Below are 20,582 nucleotides of genomic sequence, written 5' to 3'. Positions count from 1 at the left end.
TATCCCATTGTCTTAAGATTGAAGCTTCCATCTGTCCAGTCATTAGTCTGTCCATCTGTCACTGTATCCATCCATCCATCCATCCATCCATCCATCCATTAGGGGTAGAACAGTACACAGAAAGTACGTTGCTTTAAAAGGTGCAGTTGGACACATTTGTATGAAATCATTACATAGCAAACCACTTGAAAACGGTCCTTGTTCTTGAGGAACGTTTTAGGAAGACGTCGCTTTCATAATAAGAACATTTTAAAGTTAAATTGGAGTTATTTTGATGTAGAAACAATCCAGTGAACGACTTTTACTTGAATGCGCCAGAAAATCGCACCCCTCTCAACGCCGCACATAAGTGTGATCACAGGTCGGCTGTTGTAAAGACTCCTGCTGGCATTTGGAGCTTAGATGTGAAGGATTATTTACACTGGACTGCTCTGTTGTCCATCACTGATGTGCTAATGTACTGCAAAAACGTATCTAAAAACAAGTAAAATGTTCTTAAAATTAGTGTTTTTGTCCCAGATTTGAGCAGGTAAATAATATTATCTGCCAATGGAATGAGTATTTTGTCCCCTAAAATAAGATAATTAGACATCCTGCACTTGAAATAAGATGATGGAGATGAGTTGATCCTATTTTAAGTGCAAAAGTCTTATTCCATTGGCAGATCATCTTATTTACCTGCTCAAATCAAGGACAGATTCACTCATTTTAAGAAAATGTTACTTATTTTTAGTTCTGTTTTTGCAATGAAAGTGCTTGCTTTATCTTTTACAGTATGGTTTTAAAGTTACCACTCTGTGGAAAGTAGTTGAAACTTTTTTGATATTAGTTTAATTTGTCATCAAGCCGTATTTGTATTTTTTTTCATGACATTTAACCTTGGTGAAGTGTCCAAAGCGTCATCCTTCCTGATATTCATGCTCGTCAGCCGGAGTCCAGAGACCTGCGTGTGTTAGCTTCGTGTCGGAGGCGCTGGGGCTCGGTTGTGTGGAGAGAAAAACAAATCTCCTGACTCAGCAGTGAGCTTGAATGTCACTAACACCATGTGTCAGTTCGGCGGCGGCGGTGTTGTCACAGCTTGGATCCGTGGCTGTGCGGCAGTACGTCTGAGTCACACACAAAGGGTTTCTCATCGACGGAAGTGAGTGGCGATCACAAGTGAAAGCCTTAACCTCTAATAATTCTAATCCTCTTTTGGTTCACATTGTGCTTGGAGCAGAATCCAGGTTTAGTTTTGTAACGCAGCAGTAATGTTGTTTTTTACAGGGCTTTGGGCAGTAGGAGAAATTCTACCTGCGTCTCTCACTGGGCTTGTGCTCCGTGTTGGTTATAGTGCTTTCAAAGAGTTAATTTAAAGTTGTACGAGCGTCGTGTGTCTCTTGGAAGATTTCTCAGCGTTTACCATTGCCTCATACATAATTATGCTCTGCAAGTCGCAGCAAGTCAGAAGGACTTACGGAAAACAACCAAACAGACGACAACGAAGGGGCCAGTCTCTGTGCTTTAATAAAACTAAAAACAGAACCTGACCTGGTGGTAATCAGGGAGACACATAAAGTGAAAATTGAAAACACTCTTTCTGAACCCGGATCTATGTGCTTTTTATTTTTCCTTTTGTCACTTGTTTTGCATTTACCTCCCTCTCCCCTCTCATGTTTCGTTAATTTAGTCTGGCACAAAGTTCCTAACACCCTCTTTGTTGCAGCATGTTGTTGCTAAACATTTACGAGCCGATTAAAGTCCATCAATGCTGCAGCTCAGCCGTTGCATGAAATCCATCTGTGGAGTGGAGTTTATTCCACGGTGTTGTGGTGGTGTTTGGTTTTGCTACACATAAAGCAATTTAACCAGATGAGCGCCTCACCTTCTCAACTGACTTATTGGTTTTAGTAAAACAAATGTAACTCTTTTTAAAGGCCAACAGTTGACAGTTATTGGACTGAATTATGCTTTGCTAATCTGCATTTTCTTTCTGGCTCTTTTCCCCCTTGTGGACTCTCAGAGATCCTGCAGTACTACCTGAGTTGCAGTCCGGAGCAAACCAACCCTTTCCAGCAGGTTTGTTGCAGATTAATTTTACAAATATAAACTAATCTGAAGTCATTTGTGAGTTTACAGCCCAGATCTAAGGGATCAAAGCATAACATGTGGTCTTTGGTTGCCTCAAAGCAAGCAGCTTTCCTTTATAGCCACGCTATTCTTTCCTCTCCTCGGGGAGTTGAACCGATGCATAGCAGCGTGTGTCCACGCTAATGGCCTCGGGTTTGTGCAAACTGCATTTATTAAACATTTATTTGTTTGCACACAAGTACAATCTGTATGAAGATCTTTAGCAAACCCTAATTCATTTGTATATATTTTCTCATGTAATGTTGACTTTTCTTTTCAGATCCAAAAAGGAGAATGAGTGTAGTACCTCCATATATTAACTATCATGACCATTAATGATCCCCATTTTGCAAATTAGCATTTACAAAAAAAAAAAAGACAGAACAGTTTCATGGGTGTAACACGGTAGCTAATTTTAAAGTTAACCTTTCCTTAGTCTGCTATTGTTCTTTCTGTTTTGTGCGTTGCTTGTTGCGGCTCAGCTCGCCATCTTTGTCCCATAATTGTTGTGGCCTGTTTGCTTTGCCGCTTGAATCAGATGCGGTCTGACGGCGAAGTCAGCTTTGCAACCGGAGGAATGTGAAACTTTTTCCAGTTTTTAGAGCCAATGTTGACACTGCAAAGGAACCAGACCCACCAGTCAAGACAAAACTGAAAAAACGATGAATTGTCAAAAACAAAAAAACAAAAAAACTCTTGCAGCAATTTCTTATGAATTTGTTTTTGTCATGCGCTTGAGATTTTTTTTTGAGGTTTCTTCCACTTCTCTTTCTTGATTTACTCAGTTTCCTTTCCAGAACAAAATGTACTCAGTAATAATTAAAAACATTTTGGCCAAACGCCACTTTGGAATTTAGTAGATAAACCCGGATTTTATGTCCTTAAAACCATTATCTTCATTATGTCTCCGACGTAGCTTAAGATTTCTAAATAAATTAAAAAGTTTACATGCACTGTTAAAAAAGATACACAAACTTTTTTGTATATGACACTAAGTCAGATCAAACTTTTACCTGGTTTGGGTCACCAAAATTAGCTCAAATCATCAGTTCACTTGCCAGAATGATGAGTAAGAGTTTTTAAAATTCATTTCCATGCAATATGATTACTGTGCATTTTAACTTCTTTGGAAATTCTGATGAGTTAGTTACATTTGATTTTTCTCTCTCTCTCTCTCTCTCCACCTATCTATAAAAAAAGTATTAAAAAAAATTGTCATGTTGACGTATAATTCAGAAGAAAAAAATACTTTACGGGAATGACAGCATCATGTTGTGGGGGTGGCAATTCCCAAAATTTATTGCATCCTGAGGAAAGAACACTGAGGCAATACTGAAACATCTTCAGACATCAGCAAGAAAAATAAAGCCTTGGTGAAGGAGGATTTGTGGGTTAAGGGCGGTAGTAAAATGTTATTTATCCAACTGCAAATGGACGGGCACTCAGTGGCACACGTATGACAAAATGATTGGAGAACTGAATCAAAGGTAAATACTTCCATAAAGATTATCACACCCTTTACTGTTATCTTCTCTGTTTTGCTAAATAGGGAAGTGACACTTTTAAACTATATATTGTTCTAAAACATAGACTGAACTGTCCCTTATCGGTTTTGCTCTTTACTAAGGAAGTTAGAATACTGTCATATTTTTTCCTCTTAACCACAAATAGCCATGAAACTTGAAAACATTTGCCGCAGTACTGATAAGGGTAAAGAGTTTTTGTTTTTCTATTATCGTTATAATTTTAGTATCATAACAACCATGATCCTGATTGACCTACAAGCAGAAAATATTTAGTTAAACAGTGAGCTTAAAAAAAGTTGGATTAATAGCCCTTTATCCATAGCAGGGACTTTCAACCATTACCCAGGATTTTAAAAATCTTTTGAACACACACAAATTATCCAGGAATGAATTATAATAAAACAGATATTTAAAGCCTAGGACTTGGAAAAGGGGCTTTTCTATACAGCATTTGTAAACTTATGGTTTCAACTGTATATTATTTTTGTTTTAGACAAACCACACTTCATCTGTTTAATTAAGACTCATATTTCAACATCAAAAAAATCTGTTAATTTACCCCAGTTTTGTAAATGCAAATGGTCAGGTGGAAGGATTAGAGTAAAAAAGTGTTTAAAAAAAAAGAGCTAAAGGTTTAAATGAAAATGGTCAACACCTTTTCAGAAAGATGGGAGAAACATTCCTAAATATAACTTTTTTTTTAAATTGCAAGAAGCCTGGTTTCTTTTGAAGAAAAATATGAAAGAAGGCGGTGTGGCTAAAAACGTTGCCATGTTTCTGTAGAATATATATCACTGTTGGACTTGTTTGCCTAAATGCTCCACCTACATTTTATATTTCCCAGCCGCATCAATAAGTCAAAACCTTTTGAGTGCTCCTGATGTCAAGAACATCTATTGTTGGTATCGGCGCGTGTTCATATAGAGTATAGCTGCCTTTGAGCTCGTATGTACAAAATGTGTTCTATAACCAAAATGGAAATAGTCGCTGAAGGTTTCCTGTGAGAATTTCAAAGAGGGTAAAACTTTTAACTGCTCTGTGTAGCTACTCGCTGTATTCATCCTTTTTCTTTTTCTTTTTTTTCCAGAAGCTGTCTGGGAGCCATAAAGCATTAGTAGAGATGCAGGACGACGTGTCTGAGCTGCTGCGTTCCGCCGCTAGAGAATATAAACAGACAAAGGTATGAGAGGCGGGAACTGCTTGTGGCGACAGAATATCTTAACGAATGGGACCCAGGCCGAGCTGCAGTGCAGGAAGCTGCACCTGTCTAACTGCAGAGATCAGCTGACAGGCCACCTGGGACCTGCATTATGTCCATTTAGCTGCATTAGTGCTTTCACTGGCCCCTGTCCACACAACATTGGCATTGTCCATCACTGGTTTTTACGCCGTGTCGATGGAGACACAAATGAGCGCTGACATTGGGAACAGAGGGAGGCATGTCCCCCCCCCCCCCCCCCCCCCCCCCCCCTTTCTTCTACACGCACAGAGAAATACGCTGAGCTCGTTCAAACTATTTTATCTGGCATTAGAGATAAGGCTAAACTGTTGAGTGTAGGAAAAAAATGGAGGCAGTCTATTAAAATGATCATAAATTAAAATCTGCTTTTCTGTCCTTGCTGCTGTATATTTATGAAAGGCTGCTCCCTGATGAATGTGCTTCGAATGGATAATCGTAGAAGTGAATCATTTCCATTTTAGAATCGCTGCCTTTCTGCCCCCGTTCCTCAGCGTTTGAGCTTTTGGCGAGCGGTTTGTTATCTTGTCACGATTTCCCTGACTGCTTCTCCTTTTTGTTAGTCTCTCAGCTGCACGGCGGTGATGTTCTCCTTCCCGTTTTTTTTTTTTGTTGTTTTTTTCCCAGGGAAGCTTGGAGGAGATTCAGGGGATCCTGAACACCACAGAGATCAGCCTTCATCAGCTCACAGCGCTGGTGGACTGCCGCAGCCTGCACATGGTGAGCGGAGAGGAGGAGGCGACAAACCCGAGACGCCGTGGCGACTCCCAGATCTGGAAACTGATTCTTTCAGGCAGTTTTTGCAGCAGCTAACTTGTTTTAAAGGCAACCCCATCTTTGAAGCCCGCGGAGCTTGCAGAGTTGTCAGTGTAGATAAAAGTTGACGTCCTGTATTTAATTACATGTCCCTTTGATGCTGTGTTATGAATTTGGCAGTTCCTTTTTTTTTGTAACGGTGGGTTGCTCCCCAGCGGGTTCATTATTCACACGTTCTGCGTTTTTTTTATATATTTTTTTAAACGTTCCTGCTCTGTTCACGTCTCGCTTTGAACGTAGGCTGAATTTGTCTTGCAGGACTACGTTCAGGGCATGACGGGTATGTGCTATGATGGACTCGAAGGCCTCATCTACCTCTTGCTTTTCTCCTTCGTGACCGCTCTCATGTTCAGCTCGATCGTCTGCAGCGTGCCTCACACCTGGCGCGGCAAGCGGTACGACATCCACCGACCTTCACGAATGCAACTGGGCAAAAGCTCTCGTGCCAAGTTTATATGCAGAATGGCAAATGGAAGGATAAATTATTCAAAAGAAAACCCTATTAATCATTTATGGTAAAAAAAAAAAATCATCTTTTTAGGTTTTTTTCTTTTACTGTACACCAAAATGATCTGAGAGCAAAACACCATCAAGCCAAGAAGGCTCCAGCTGCTCTCACAGATGGACTACCCCACCTAATTGAGCCACGTTGGCCAAAATCTCTCGCAGCCCCTGATCTAGGATCACATCATTCGGATTTCTTTCCCCCACTAGCAGCAGGATAATGATGGCAGAGTTGCTACTTGGAAAGTAGTTTTAGCTTCCCTGCGTAATTAACTGATCGCTCCTTATCATTGGGGGGGAAGCATGTTCATCAGCTTTATCTCAGCTGGTGTCACAAAGCAAAAGCTTAGATTTTAACCGGTCTGTTGTATCCATTGTTCCCCGCTAAGCCTGCAGCAGATCAGTCGTAATGAAGAATGCCTGCTAATTATTTCCCCCCTCCCCCTTTTTTCTGGAATTACTGTACAGAGTTATGGCCAGGATTTATGCTTTACAAGCAAGAAGAGATATTTTCAGGCTTTTCAGCCCTAATTATAATTATGCTGCTTGGAATCCATTGTCAACATGTAGGAGGAAATTCACAGGAAAGTATACTGAGTGAGACTATATGATGTCATAAACGAGGTATGGTGGAAATCATGCAGTGGTGGGCATGGACTCTAGAGGGAGACATGCACCATTTAGTTGTTTTGCTTAAAGTTTGGGTGCTTCATCATTTCTAAATCACCATGTCGTGGTCTGCAGGACAAATCCGTTTCCCTTTTTTTTTTTCTTCTTCTTCAAGAAAAATTTTGGAGGCATTTTTATTTTTGGTTGAAACAGAATAAATGGCATTAATCTGTTTTTCCATTATATCCAGGTTGATACAGTTCTACATTTGTTTGAAATAAAAACTAGTTTTAGTTGTTGTTGTTTTTAACCTCCTAAAAGGATCAAAACTGCATCCTAGAAAAAAAATGGGAAAAAAAAAAGCTGACTGCTTTGTGAGTTTATGCTTGGTGGTGGAGGTAGATCAGAGGCGCCACCTGGTGGTCGTTTCAAAACTCTGTGATTTGCAGGAGCGACGAAGACAGTGAAGATGAGTCTCTGAGCCCCGGCGAAAGGCAGAACCCTGACAGCTTGTACCGGGTCCATATGCCCAGCCTGTACAGCTGTGGCAGCAGCTATGGGAGCGAGACCTCCATTCCCGCCACAGCCCACACTGTCAGCAACGCACCTGTCACAGAGTACATGTAAGAAACCCCCTTTTATGAAAATCTGTTTACTCCACAGGACGAGACTATGTGAAAGCAGAAGTGGCCGAATAGTGCCATGTTCTCAATTCTACTCCATAAGGGAAATTTATTTTCTTTTTTTTTAACTTCTCTTTTTGTCAAGAAGAGGTTTATCTGACCCCAGAGAGCAGCTTAGTTCTCCCAAAGTCAGCAGATGCAGCTGTTTCTCTCCAGCTGTGATGGTTGTGAAACTCAAAGCCCTCTGAGGCTCCGAGCTAATGAAACTGGGGGAGGGGATTCATCCATTTCTAGCTTTGTGTAAACCTTGTTGTTTTAATGCGTGTACTTTTTAGATACTATCAGCTAGTATATGGTGGCTTTCAAAAGTCTACACACCCAACGTTTTGTGCTGTAAAAAATGAGTTTATTTGATTATATTACATGTTTTTGTCTCCACATTTGATGTAACATATGTCCTGTGAAGAAAAGCAGCTGTAACCTTGTTGTATCAGTGGGAACATTGTTGAACACACTGATCTCGTTATACAAAGGTATCAGTCAGGAGAAGCGCACATGAAAAACAATTAACATGTTTTATACACAACATGAAACGGTCGAGTCAGCCATCGTAATGAGAGAAAATACGGTTTAACATGCTTTTCCGTAAATGATCAGATTGAAAATTTCCTTCATACAACTGAAATCTTCTATATTCTCTATACTTCTGAACTTGAGATGCGGAGTCGTTTCTAACAACAACAAAAAAAGACATCCCAGCCTGGCTAAAATCTCCCACACCTTGATGGGAGAATGTCTTGTGGGCTAACGAAGCCCGGTTGGAAGTTTTGGACCAAGTTGTAAAATGTATTTTTGATTAAAAACAAAAAAAGCGCCTCCAACCATTGAAAGAAGACGACAGCAGAAGATGACGGTGGCAGCATCGTGCTGTGGGGTATCTTCAGAGAAAACTCCGGTTTTGGTCAAGGCAGCTCAAAGTGCTGCTCAGTTTTGGCTCAAAACCTTCAGCCATCTTCATGAAATATGATTTTAATTATCAGAACCACGGTGAGCCCAAACATTCATCCAAGTCAAGATATGAGTTGCTGACACAACAAAACATCCATTTATGTGTGCCTCCACTAATGAGAGTGAATTGTTTTACCTCTTTTTATTTATTTTTCCTTCTAACAGCTATCTTTGGTTTCTTGTCACATAGTTGCTGTCAGGCAAAACCTTGTATCTCCATTTTTTTAGTCATTTTTGTTTTCTTGTAAAAATCAGTTCCTTTGATCCCACTTTCACATTCAATCGGGGTTTCACTAATAGATATATAAAAGAGCAAGGAACTTTGACCGAACGGCATGAATTAGCGTTTAAAAGGCAGGTTAGGTTTGTAGTTTTTATATCCAGAAAACCCACATTTTTGGCTTCTAACTGCAGTGATATGTAGGAAACATTACAAAAAACTGGCATTTTAAAAGGGATGTTTATACGTTTTAAAGCCACTGTATAAATGAGTTTTTTTGTGTGTATTTTGATGTCTGTGTGTTTTATTACACAGGGCTCAGAACGCCAACTTCCAGAACTCTCGCTGTGAAAACACGCCACTGATCGGACGCGAGTCTCCTCCTCCCTCTGTAAGAGTTTGTTTCTCTTTTTCCTAATGATTTGAAAATGTCAGTGCTTATACAATGAAAAGCTACCAGCAGACTGTTGCATATCATTATTTTTTCCAATGTCTTCATATGTCATAACAGCTAAGTGCTAAAGCTAAAAGCAGGTGTGGTTTGTATTTTGCCCATCCGCCCCTTTTTTTTTGATCGCCTCCATCGCTCAAACACACGTGCCATGCTGTTTGTCTGATTGAGCTTCATCAAACAAACATCTGAGGCCTGAGGATCCATTCCTGAGTTCAGGATTGTTTCGGCTCCCTCCAAGTAAAGATATATATTTTTTTTTAAAAAGCCTTTGGGTTGATATTAACAGCCGACCTCAGTCATTTCTCCCCGACACGCCCTGGCCCCCTCCGATCCTCCACTAGAAATCCTGCTCTCCCTCGTGTCTGTCTGCTTGGACCTCGACACTGCTTTTTGTGCATCTTCTCTGTACTCTCTTCTTGTCGTTCTTTCTCTGCGAACCCATCCAGTTGTATTTGACTGCCGCGGACAGTAACAGCGGTCACTGCTGGCAGTTAAAGCCCTCGGAGAGTTCGAGATCATTTTGGTAACTTCATCTGCGTTACTAACAGGTACAAAACATGCCCGCCTCCCCGCACCCGCTGGCCTGTTCTCCCTCTCTATCACCTCCCAAAGTCCCGGCTTTGCTGACTCCTTTTAAAGCTCCTAGTGGGGGGGGGCCCTAGGGAACCCCCCCTCCCCCCATGTTCTGCACCCTCTCTGTCCTACCTGATGTCTAATCTGATGTTTGTATCCTGTCTCCCTGGGCTGCATGTTTTCCTACCCCCCCTCAACCAACAGGAACATGTGAGGCTGTAACTCTTCCCTGAGTCTTTGTGGCAAACGAATTAGTGGATTATGTGCATCTAGTGAGAAATCCCCGAAAGCTGCTTTTTATGGCTCGTATTTCCTTGATTTTTAGTTGAACTACTTCAACCAGGGGCAAAGTATGCTATAATTCAATAAAAAACATGTTTAAGTGTCTATATCTGAAAACAAGTTAATATTTCATTTATCCATAAAATACATAGTTAAATCATTTTTCTGTGGAAATTAGTAATTTGCTTATGTTAAAGTCATGTAGAATTTTTGTGTTTATTTTATATTTTGAGTATAAAAAAAAACATAAAATAATTTCTGCTGACTCATCAGATATACCCTCATATTTAATTCTGTAGACCAATCACACTGATTCCTATGAAGTGATGTTTAAATTGCAACACTGAAATAATTTTACTTTTTACATATAAAGAATTCAAATTTCTAATTCTTGGTTTCCACATTATATATGTTCGATATCTATAATTGTTACATTGAAAACCTACAGATGCATATACGTGTATTCATTAACTTATTGTATTCATTACCAATTTTGTCCATTGTTATCTAAGTGTAGCACTTTTGGTCTATAATGTTAATGAGACTTTACAAAGTTAGATTTATTTTCAAGGCTTTTTAAAGTAAGAAAAGGGCCCGAATTTTAATATCATCAAACTTTATTTATCTAAAATCAGATTTCTGTTTTAATCATCTTCGGGGTGAATGTAATTCAGCGTTAACTTTTATGTTTGTATGTCTGACTTTTGGCCAAACAGTGAACAATTAACACCCATCCTCTACTGTGTGGCTGTCAATGTGCAACCTGCCGAAGTAAACAACCAATTAGAAGTAATTGTTGTTTGGAGATGAAATTAATCGTTTTATATGAAATCATCAACAAGGGTAATAAAAATGTTTTATTCAGGAAACGTTAAAATGCCACCAAGTGATGTGCAGTGACTCAGTTCTTCAGACTGAAAGGAAGAGGTGCCAAAAATTGTCGAGACCTTTTTCTACGTCCACTAAAGGACGTAGATTTATTAAGATTTCACAACAACGTCTCTTCAGATGTGATACAAGGTCATAAAGCAAGTAGAAATTCAAACTATAGAGTTGCAGGAATTGTTCTAGACCCATTTAAACAAGCTCAAACATCTGTTTAAGCATCAATGCGTCATAAAAATTTACAGTGTTAATCAGTATATTTTTGTTTTGCTCTTGGCAGAACGATTAAGAAAAAATTTAATATTAATAAATGTTTTCCCTGAAAACAGGAAGTTTTGGATGTTTTTAGGTTGTTCTGATTACTTTTTTAAAGGTGTTAGTGGAATAAGATGCACTTTAACCTTAATGCATCCAAGATGGCCGTCTCCACAGGAGTGAAATGCAGCCCTGTCATGCTCGTTTTCCTCGCGTCCAAACATGCATGGATCCATTCCTGCTCTATATAAATGTCTGGCTCTGTTGGTTTGCACACAGCAGGATGAAGGGCCATTTAAACCACAGCAGGGTTACATTACACCGTTTGTTTTACTCTGCGTTTGTCTCCTGTAGATTCTCATGTCCCTGTAGACGGTAGCACTCGTCTGAAAGATGATCGCTGTAGGATTTTCTTCAATCTTCTTGTAGTGTTTTGTTGATCATCTCAGTCATTTTTTTTAATAGTTCTTTACTGTTAGTTTTGAATTTAGGGGAATGGATGTATTTCTATAATTGATCAGAGCTTCAAAAATGTCTATATCAGTTTGTAAAAGTAGTGTCTTTGATTGCTGTTGGATAAGAATGAGAAAATCCTACATTCATGTCATGTTTACCAGACTGTAAAAAGTGAAATTATAACCTATTTTCCTCCTTTTTCTTTACAGTACACCTCCAGCATGCGAGCAAAGTACCTGGCTAACAGTCGACCCGATCCCAGCAACCCTCCAGCACGTTAAACGTCTCCGATCTCCACCATTCTGCAGCGCTGCACATCTCAGAAGCTTCTCCTCTGTCCAGGCCCTCCTCAAGCAATGGGTCCCGTTTCTTCTGCTTCTCGCTTCTTCTCCCTGTGTCACTTTATTTCAACCAAATGTGCTTCTTTACCTGCTTGGCTGAAGCAGAACCAGAGGACATGCATTAGATGGCAAACTGTGGGTCAGAAATGCAGATCAAACTAATCCCAACTTACACATTCCCTTGTTTAGCGGTGCACGGGGTCATTAAAGGCTGGTTCACACGGCAGGATTTTAAAATTGTCGGCCGATTTTAAAGCCTGAGAGTAAGATAAAAGAGCGGGGCTCTACTTTTGCTGCAGTAGTTTTTTTTTCTCAGGGTTTCCCTCACCTTGCTTTCTGATTGGCTACACGTCACAGTCAACAGGCTGCATGCACGTTTGTCCTCGGGGGACACCGCACACGCTAGGATATCGGGACAAGACAAGCCAACATGTCGAAAGTCGGAGCGGTCCCGACATTCTACAGAGCAGAATAGATCGCTCTTAACACGCCAACACACGGCAGGATATTCTCTTACAATTATTTTAAGACACGCCGATAGTCAGAAGGCGGAAACACGGCATGAATGGGGCTAAAAATGCTGCCGTGTGAACCAGCCTTAAGGGTGCTGGGACTGGACTCCTGAGCTGATGCAATGAAGCTGGAACGGTTTTAAACAAGAAGTCAGGTACTCTGGATGAAACGCTTACCCCCATAGATAGGAGCTTTCACGGTTACCTAACACAATCCGCTTAGATGTACCTGTTTCATTGATTAGATTACCCTTTTAGCTTGGTAGGCCTCTACTGTTTCAGGAGCTTGAATCGTACTGTACTTGTGAACTTCCACCACACGCTAACACACTTGGCTTATAGTGGCATTCTTGTCTTAGATCTGTCGTCTGGGACCAGTTTTCCTGTGGTATTGCATGTCCGACCACAGTCATTTAGTTTTATTTTTTCTTAAGACGCCATTATTTCACTTGGCTTTTTAAAAATAATAATGCAGTGAGCCACACTTCCACAGTTGCTGTTCACCTGTGACGTCCTGGCACATGTTTTTATTTGGTTAAATGAAACTGAAAAGTTGGAACTTTTTTCTTTTTTTCTTTCCAGCAGACGACTGTGAAAAAGACGAGTGTTTGGTCGCTTCAAAGGTTTGCCGATAAGCTGCAGTGCCCACCATCTTAGACGCGTGTAACGCTCTCTTTGGTTCTTTATTCGAAGAGCTTCAAACTGTTTTCACGCCACAAAAGCAGCAGTGATCGCCCCAGTGGGAGTTTTGACTTGATTAAAAAAAAAATGGCGTTTTCTCAAGGGATTTTTCTGGAGAAGTGTAATGCATTTGCAATGCAGTGCCTCGAATGTGTTTTAGCATTTATATAACACTCAGAGAGGGTAGCGGCTGCTGTGAAAGGATTGTGACAACTTCTGTTTTCTGTGTAAAAGGAAAAAAAAAACCGCAAAGGGTTAAATTCTGTGTCGCAGCATGACGAACCTTCACGTGTGAAGGGAGATGTTTGTGCTTCCGCTGCCTCTGCTTGCTTCTTAAGATGTGATCCGTGGAAGAAGTGATGTTGAGACCGTGCCAATAAGTTCAGCACAAATCTGTTCGTATCTCAGTAACCTTTTCAGATGTCTTTAATTCAACCAACAGCTCCTGGGTGGCTGTGAAACAAGAACATGAGCCTCTTTTTAAAAAAAAAAAAATGCTTTCTTTGATAATTCACTGATGCAGTCTTTTTTTGTTTTGTTTTTTTAGATAGGAGTTTTGATCTTTTTGTAATGTACAGATAAAGATAATTATCAAACATTTCCAACTCCTAAATAATTCTTTTTTCCTGTCTTTGAAAGGCCTGTGATTCATTTTAAAGCATTTTTTTTGTTATTTTACTCTAGAAACATAAATTCATGTAAATATTAATAGATTTGTTTCTCTTTCTTTTGTGTAATAAAAAAAAAATCACTGTAGATCTGTTTTTTTATACATCATTTTGTAATGTGTACGTGTAAAGGCTGTGGTCACGTTGAAGCTTGAATGGTGTGTTTTGAAATTAAAGGAACTTTTAACTGAAGTGAAGAGGCAGTCGGGGTCGTTAATGTGATAAAAATCGTGACACAGAACAAACACTAGGTAGCAGCAAAACCTCAACGCTCAGATCCTAATGTTCAACAATGGGCCTTTCTTGTCTTTCCCAAGTTTAGAAAAAAAGTTATTTGCAGTAACGTGGTTTTTTTTTTTAATGAAAATGCATTTTTTTCTATTATATCTATATATTATTATTATTTTTTCTATTATATCTGAACACTGACCATATAGATACATTTTAGGGTTGTGTGAAGGTATTTTTCTTTTTTCCCCCGCTTATTCCCTTTAAACAAAGATACCTTTCACAACTACCAAACATTTTTACATCGTTATGACCCAACTGCAGCTTCATGTCCTGATTTTTCCTTTTGCTTCTGATTCAACTTCAAAGGTTTTTCCTGCAGCTTTTTGGGGCTTCCACACATGAATCACTAATATTTCAGGTCAAATTTTGCCACCAACAGCAGTTGTGGCCTAAAAAGTTAAATTCCCTGACAAAAAGTTTACTTAAAATTAAAAACTGTTGTCTGTCCAGTTTCCACAATAATTATTTTTAATAGGAAATGATAATGTCATAAGAACAACCCTGGGGGAAAAAAGAAACCAAATCCTCTTCATTTTGAGGTTAAACATTTCAGGATCAAAAAAAGAAGGTAAAAAAAAAAAAAAACTTCAAGTAAGGATAGACTCATTAGACGCTTTAATGCTTATGAATAAATCAGGTTTCAAAGTAATCGCCCCACGCCGTTTTTGCACCAGCTGCCCTTTAAACACCACCTCAGGAAATACTACTGCGAAAATAACCATGTCTGCATTAGAAAATAGGGAACTATATTAATGGAGAACATATAATACACACATGCTATATGTGTGGCCTGATGAGGCTGCTGGTATGGTGGTTGACGGGGATTTAAATGGTTGTAGGTATTTATTATGCAGTGGTGCAGATGAGAAAGGCGTGTTTGTGTGTGTGTGTGTGTGTGTGTGTGTGTGTGTGTGTGTGTGTGTGTGTGTGTGTGTGTGTGTGTGTGTGTGTGTGTGTGTGTGTGTGTGTGTGTGTGTGACTTCGCCTCTTCGACAGCAGGCGGGAGGTCAGTGTCAGCGCCGGGCCACCAGTCTGGTTTTGTCACTTCCTTTGTGGCCCCAGCCAGCTGCTGTCCTCCAAAAACACAAAGTTTGAGGGTTGATGCAGAACGAAGTTTATAGCCACACTTGTTCTCAGCTAAAAAGGAGCTATGCCCCAGCTACAGTACATATTACACTTGTGTGTGTATGTATATATATATATATATATATATTAGAAACAGGAATAACAGCCCCTTTCAGTGTCTTCTGAGAGATTTAATGTAACAAACGCTGATAGGTTAAAGAAGATTACAGCATCTCCTGGTCGCTTGCTGTTTGTCATGGAATAGCTGCAGATCAAACGAAGCATTAGAGGGGCAGGGACATTTTCACAGCCTGGGCAAACACACAGAACCCAAGATGCAAATGAAATTTCACACAGCCCTACTGTCGAGGAAATTGAATTACCCCGCTTGCTGCCGGACTGGAGGAATGCATCACTAATGCTTTGAGGTGAGGAGCTGAATGGAGAAAGAGGAGGAGGAGGAGGAGGAGGGACCCCCGTACACACATGGACACTTCCTGAGTTGGACCGGGCTCTCTGCCAAGCCGTCGGACCATGGCTCCCTTTCTTCTCAGCGTTGAGCAGCTGCGAGGCAGCAAGGCAGAAACACAAGTCAGATACCCCCCCCCCCCCTTTAACACAGGGCAGTCGGACGTCACCTCTGTCTGAGACCTCTCTGATAGACCCCCACGTCTTAAAGCAATTCCTCTGTCAAACAATAAACTGGGATGAAGTATCAGAGAGCAAACTGGTTTAAATCTGCGGGTTTCCCCAAGTTTTAGGAAAAAGCCGAAGATGTTCCACATTGTTTGACTTTGTCCTCCAAAGGGTTCCATAAATATTTAGCAGCCCCTGACTGCTGACTGCCCGTCGTTTCGGTTTGTGTCAAAACATGATGTGAAACATAAGTCTCGGTCGTATTGTTCTCATTTTCCTCTCATACCTCAGCTTACTGTCGACACAGCAGAGGAAAAAAAGCAGCGGCAGACTGCAAACATGCCTCTTCGTTTCTTCTTCAGATGGAGAAAAAAGGAACCCTGCCGCCGCCTGGGGCCTCGTGTATAAAACTGTAAACAGCTGTCAGGCTGGAAGAGGATGGAATAACATTACTACAACCATGTATACTCACTCCTGATCCAGTTTGTGACAATCCCCATGAATGAATGAATGAAGAAACTGTTTTTTTATACAAAATGCAAACGATAGTTGCTGTAAAAAGGTCTCTGGGCGTTCTCCCGCCATATTTTGTTTTTGGACATCATGCACATCACCGTCAGCCCGGACTGAGGGAGCACAGGGAAGAACTGGACTGAACATGGATTATGGGACCTGTACACCCCTACCCATCTTCACATATTTGGTCCTGCTCCATGAGAGGCTTCAAGTACCTTTCCTTCACTATATCTCAAAAAAGTGGTCACGCCACCCTAACAAGGAGTTATATACTAACGGTATCAGTAACAGTATAAAACAAGGAGTTTTATACTGTTAAGGGGGTTTTAAGCTACTCTTTTACACACTTTCTGTCAACTTCTTCCTGATCAGGTGTTGTTTGGTTTAAAGTTAAACGTGGGATTGGAATAAACTCTGCCTTAAAAATTGGAAACCCTTGAAAATGTTAAATGCAGGAAAACCATGACTCGTTTTAAGCTAATAGTTCTTCTGAGTCGTTTTGTTGGAGCTATTTTTTGTCTAATACACCCAGATTCATGAACAGAAGACATTTTAAGTCTCTTGTATGTTCTTTTATTTGATCCTGCTGTCCTGTTTTGTTTTTTTGGCGGTCTCTATACTAAATACTTTTACTTAGAATTGTATTTTAATAATTGTATCTTAATGTTTCATTCATTAAGAAATTCATATTTTATTTTGAAAGGTCACGGCAACACGTGTTTCATAGTATTTTATGTCATGTAATCTAAAAATGAACTAAAACCTGAAAAGATACCGTATTTTTTATCTGAAAGACTGTTAAAATGTATATTTTTTAATAGATTTGCGTAAAGAAATTGGAAAAGAAATGTGTCTTTGTACCAAAAGACGGCATTTAAAATGAGTTTGTTGCTAAGATGTCCATTCCCGAAGCTGCTCTTCCCAGAAGTTTAAATCTTTTTATCGCTGAATGTGAAACATTAACTGACTTAAACACAAACATTCCTCTAAACATTATTTGACTGAAAATGACTGAAGACGCAAGTTAGTAAGGTAAATCTTTAAAGTCCTCCATAAAAGGAATAATTGTGAGGAGTTCTGTTCAGGTTTTGAGTCACACCACGGCTCTGATGCACCCCTTTGAAGAGTTTTTAATAGCCTTCTTTTAACGGTCTACTTGTTTTACTGTTTTAGTGCTTTCAGACTTCTCAGAGGCCTTCCACAGAATAGACCTATCGAAGGGTAATTCTATGACACCTCTTTATTTAGGGGTTCCCCAGGGGCTTGTATTCAGCCCATTGCTCTTTATCTTGAACATGTTGCACTTGGGGTCAATATTTAGGAAGCAGGATGTTCCTTTTCATTGTTTTGCTGATATTTAGGCCTAATTACCGGCTAATTTAAGCCGCAGTTATCTTCTAACACCACACCACAACTGAACTTTCTTGACAACATTAGGAGCTAGATGAAAATAAACGTTCTAAATCTCAGTGAAATTAAGACAAATGCTGTTTGGGAAATCTGATTGACTCATTCGGTCAGAAAGATTAGCGCTGTCATGAAATCTGTGTAAGAAATCTTCCCTTTGTCTGGAATATTTTAATGTTCTCTACATTAATTTAGATCTGGCCTCAACCCCTACAGCATTTTTATGCCTTCAAAAACAGTCAGTCATATTTCTGAGGATGCTACTCAATTGAAATAGTATCACAATTGAAACATTCCATTGCTTAACTTTAAATGGTCTCTATCTTTCTCATTTAATCTTTTAAGGGATTTTCTCCTTATTTATGTATTTTACATAAATCAAAAGTGCATTTGTGTGAAAAAAGTTTATTTAGTTGACTTATGTGTCAAATATAGTTGCTTGTCCTAACTTGGCTTTCTCTAAGTTTTCCTTAAACACAAACTGAAACACTGTACATCCTCTGGTTGAGTTTTCAAGACAAGCAGTCCTCCACATTTCTCGGGTCCTCAACTCAAGTGCTGCTTCTGAAGTTTGAGTCGCTTTTCTGCGGAGATATGTGATACCCGGATTATGATAAACTCCTACTTGGTGGGCCTTTGTAGCACATGCTGAGCAGGATTAAGGCCTCTCCCAGTTGTTGTGAGATCAGTCCGGTGGGGCTTGTCCCGCCGGCTCTAATCCTGCAGACAATGGAGGCTGTTAATTGGAGACTGACTGATATAGCCCGGCAGAGTCACGAAGACAATGTGCAACTGGCCAGTGTCTCTACCAATCCCCTGCACTCTCTGTCCCTCATAGATCCACATGTATGCTTCACCACATCCACTCCACCGCCTCCCCCACAAACGGGGCTTTCCATTTTGCTCTCAGTGAGAGCTGCTCCTCCGCTGTGAGTCAAATAAATACAAGGCGTGTGGGCTTTATAGAGATGTGAAATTTCACATTTCCCGCTCAGAGCTCTGATGGGAGGTGTAAAAAAGCTCACGGAGGTGTTTGAAATTTAATGAGCTCACAATGCAGAGTCACAAGGCCTCTTCTAACTGAATATGGAGAGCTGTAAAAATTCTGACATCTTTTATTTTGTAAAAAGTCATAGACTTAAAAAGCTACTACTGCAGTTTAAAAGGATGTCATAGCTGTCTTTATTGTATTGTTAACACATCTTTGCAGTCATTTCTGAGTCGTTGCTTATTGTTTTTCACACCTGTGTGGTTGTATTTGAGCTTCGTGAGTCATTTTACATCTAGGCTGGCATGTCCATGGTAATGTTATACTTTTTTTTTCTATGTTTTAATGTTCGTGAGAACTCAGTTTTCCCATTCGTATTCAAAGGGGAATACCTGCACATGTTGTCTGTAGACATGTTTCTTTGCTCACTCATTAATTCAGCAAAGGGCGATGGATTAGAGCTGCAGAGGGTTATTGCAACCATGACCTGAGCTCCAACCTGCATTTCTCTGGTTTACTGATAGCATTAAAGTGTTTGAAGTGAGCACCTCACCGCCGCCATAAAACCTAACTGCTCAGACGCTGTCAGTTGCAACATAAACGTCTCGTGTTTTGTGTTTTGGATTCTGCCCCGCGTCTTCAGAGAAGATGCACGTCTCCCGGAGCATAAGTCAACTGAGAGTCACCAGGATTTGTGTTTGTTGTAAACAGAGCTCTAATGACACATAGGTTAAGGGATCCCTTATCTGCAAATAGAAATCAGCCACAACACCCCACTCCCTCTCCTTCAGTGTCCTGTTTCACCTCAGTTCACTGGCAGGCAGCAGTGGTCGGACCGGTGGCCCGCCGTGTGCAGTTGGATGTTACGAGCCTCAAACCTCCTGCCTGTCCGCCACAAGGTGAATATGCAAAGCAGCATTTCAGGACACATCCTTCCACTGGTTTGAAGCAATCATTTTGCTTTCAGTCAAACCGCTGATTTAAAATTGTGATGAGTAATGTCTCTTTCATTCGTTCAAATGCTCTCAGATGTTTGCACACCCTAGTTCAAATGCTAATATTTACAAGTAAATGAAATGAGAGCTTTCATTCAAAAACGTTCTCATTATATGTTAGGGTCCAGTCTTCTTTTGCTAGAATCTGTCGGCACACAACCACAAGGTTCATTTTTCATAATTTTTGCTTGGTAAAGATTGTGAAAACATCTCTTGTCCCCAGCCCTCCTCAAATGACCGTGAAGATTCTCCACCAGATTTAATTTAACAATCCTGGCTAAACGATAACAAAACTCTAATTTCCTTCTCTTGAAGTTTAATCTGGAGTTCTTTAAATCCCTTTTCATCTTCATCTTTTTAGCTTTTTGTACTCTTCTCCTGACTGATACGTTTGTCCTATGGAGACTAATGTGATCCTGTGTAAGCTGTTTGCAGACTACTTTAGCTAATGAAGGCAAAATAGAAAGTTTTAAAGTAAATCTCACTTCCATGGCTGAAACCTATTTCAGTGTATTTGACGTCCATAAGAAGACTTAATATTGAAAATGGATCAAAAGTTACATAAAACAAGAACTTGTCGGAGGTTGTGCAAAGTTATTGAAGCAAGTCATTTTATCTTTTCACTTTTTTATTAATTTTTTCTATGCTGAATTACAAAGGATAACTATCACATTAAAAGGAGAGAATACCAAGATTCCATTCAGTCAATGCAGTTAAGATTTATAACAAACATAAGTCTGTATTAACTTTATTTAAATAGCAACTTTACAACCACAACTGCCTTTACAAAAGAAAAAAAATTTAACTATTACTCTTATAAAACACAAATATGAAAACCATTGAGTTGTGTGCAACACTTTTGAGATCCCTGCATAAGTGCAAAAATTAGCCATGATAAACAATTTTCTGTGACAAATCCGTGTCC

At 39.9% G+C, this 20,582-nt stretch overlaps 2 protein-coding genes across 2 annotated transcripts in view; both read left to right on the top strand.

Annotated features, from left to right (window-relative positions):
• ttyh3a (tweety family member 3a) overlaps positions 1 to 12,052 on the top strand; it is a gene marked incomplete at its 3' end in the record, with an annotated part of 30,685 nt that extends 18,633 nt beyond the window's left edge. The window contains 7 exon segments of the mRNA XM_036147846.1: positions 2,003 to 2,058; positions 4,723 to 4,815; positions 5,500 to 5,592; positions 5,947 to 6,083; positions 7,251 to 7,424; positions 8,968 to 9,043; positions 11,767 to 12,052. Coding sequence (XP_036003739.1) covers positions 2,003 to 2,058; positions 4,723 to 4,815; positions 5,500 to 5,592; positions 5,947 to 6,083; positions 7,251 to 7,424; positions 8,968 to 9,043; positions 11,767 to 11,838 — 701 coding nt within the window.
• A 5,222-nt stretch (positions 12,053 to 17,274) lies between these two features.
• Positions 17,275 to 20,582, top strand: part of LOC118566317 (protein tweety homolog 3-like) — a 17,664-nt gene continuing 14,356 nt past the window's right edge. The window contains 1 exon segment of the mRNA XM_036148021.1: positions 17,275 to 17,290. Coding sequence (XP_036003914.1) covers positions 17,275 to 17,290 — 16 coding nt within the window.

The sequence above is a fragment of the Fundulus heteroclitus genome, chromosome 16 (genome assembly GCF_011125445.2).
Source record: "Fundulus heteroclitus isolate FHET01 chromosome 16, MU-UCD_Fhet_4.1, whole genome shotgun sequence".
Taxonomy (NCBI): domain Eukaryota; kingdom Metazoa; phylum Chordata; class Actinopteri; order Cyprinodontiformes; family Fundulidae; genus Fundulus; species Fundulus heteroclitus.
This window is presented reverse-complemented; position numbering and strand designations above follow the sequence as displayed.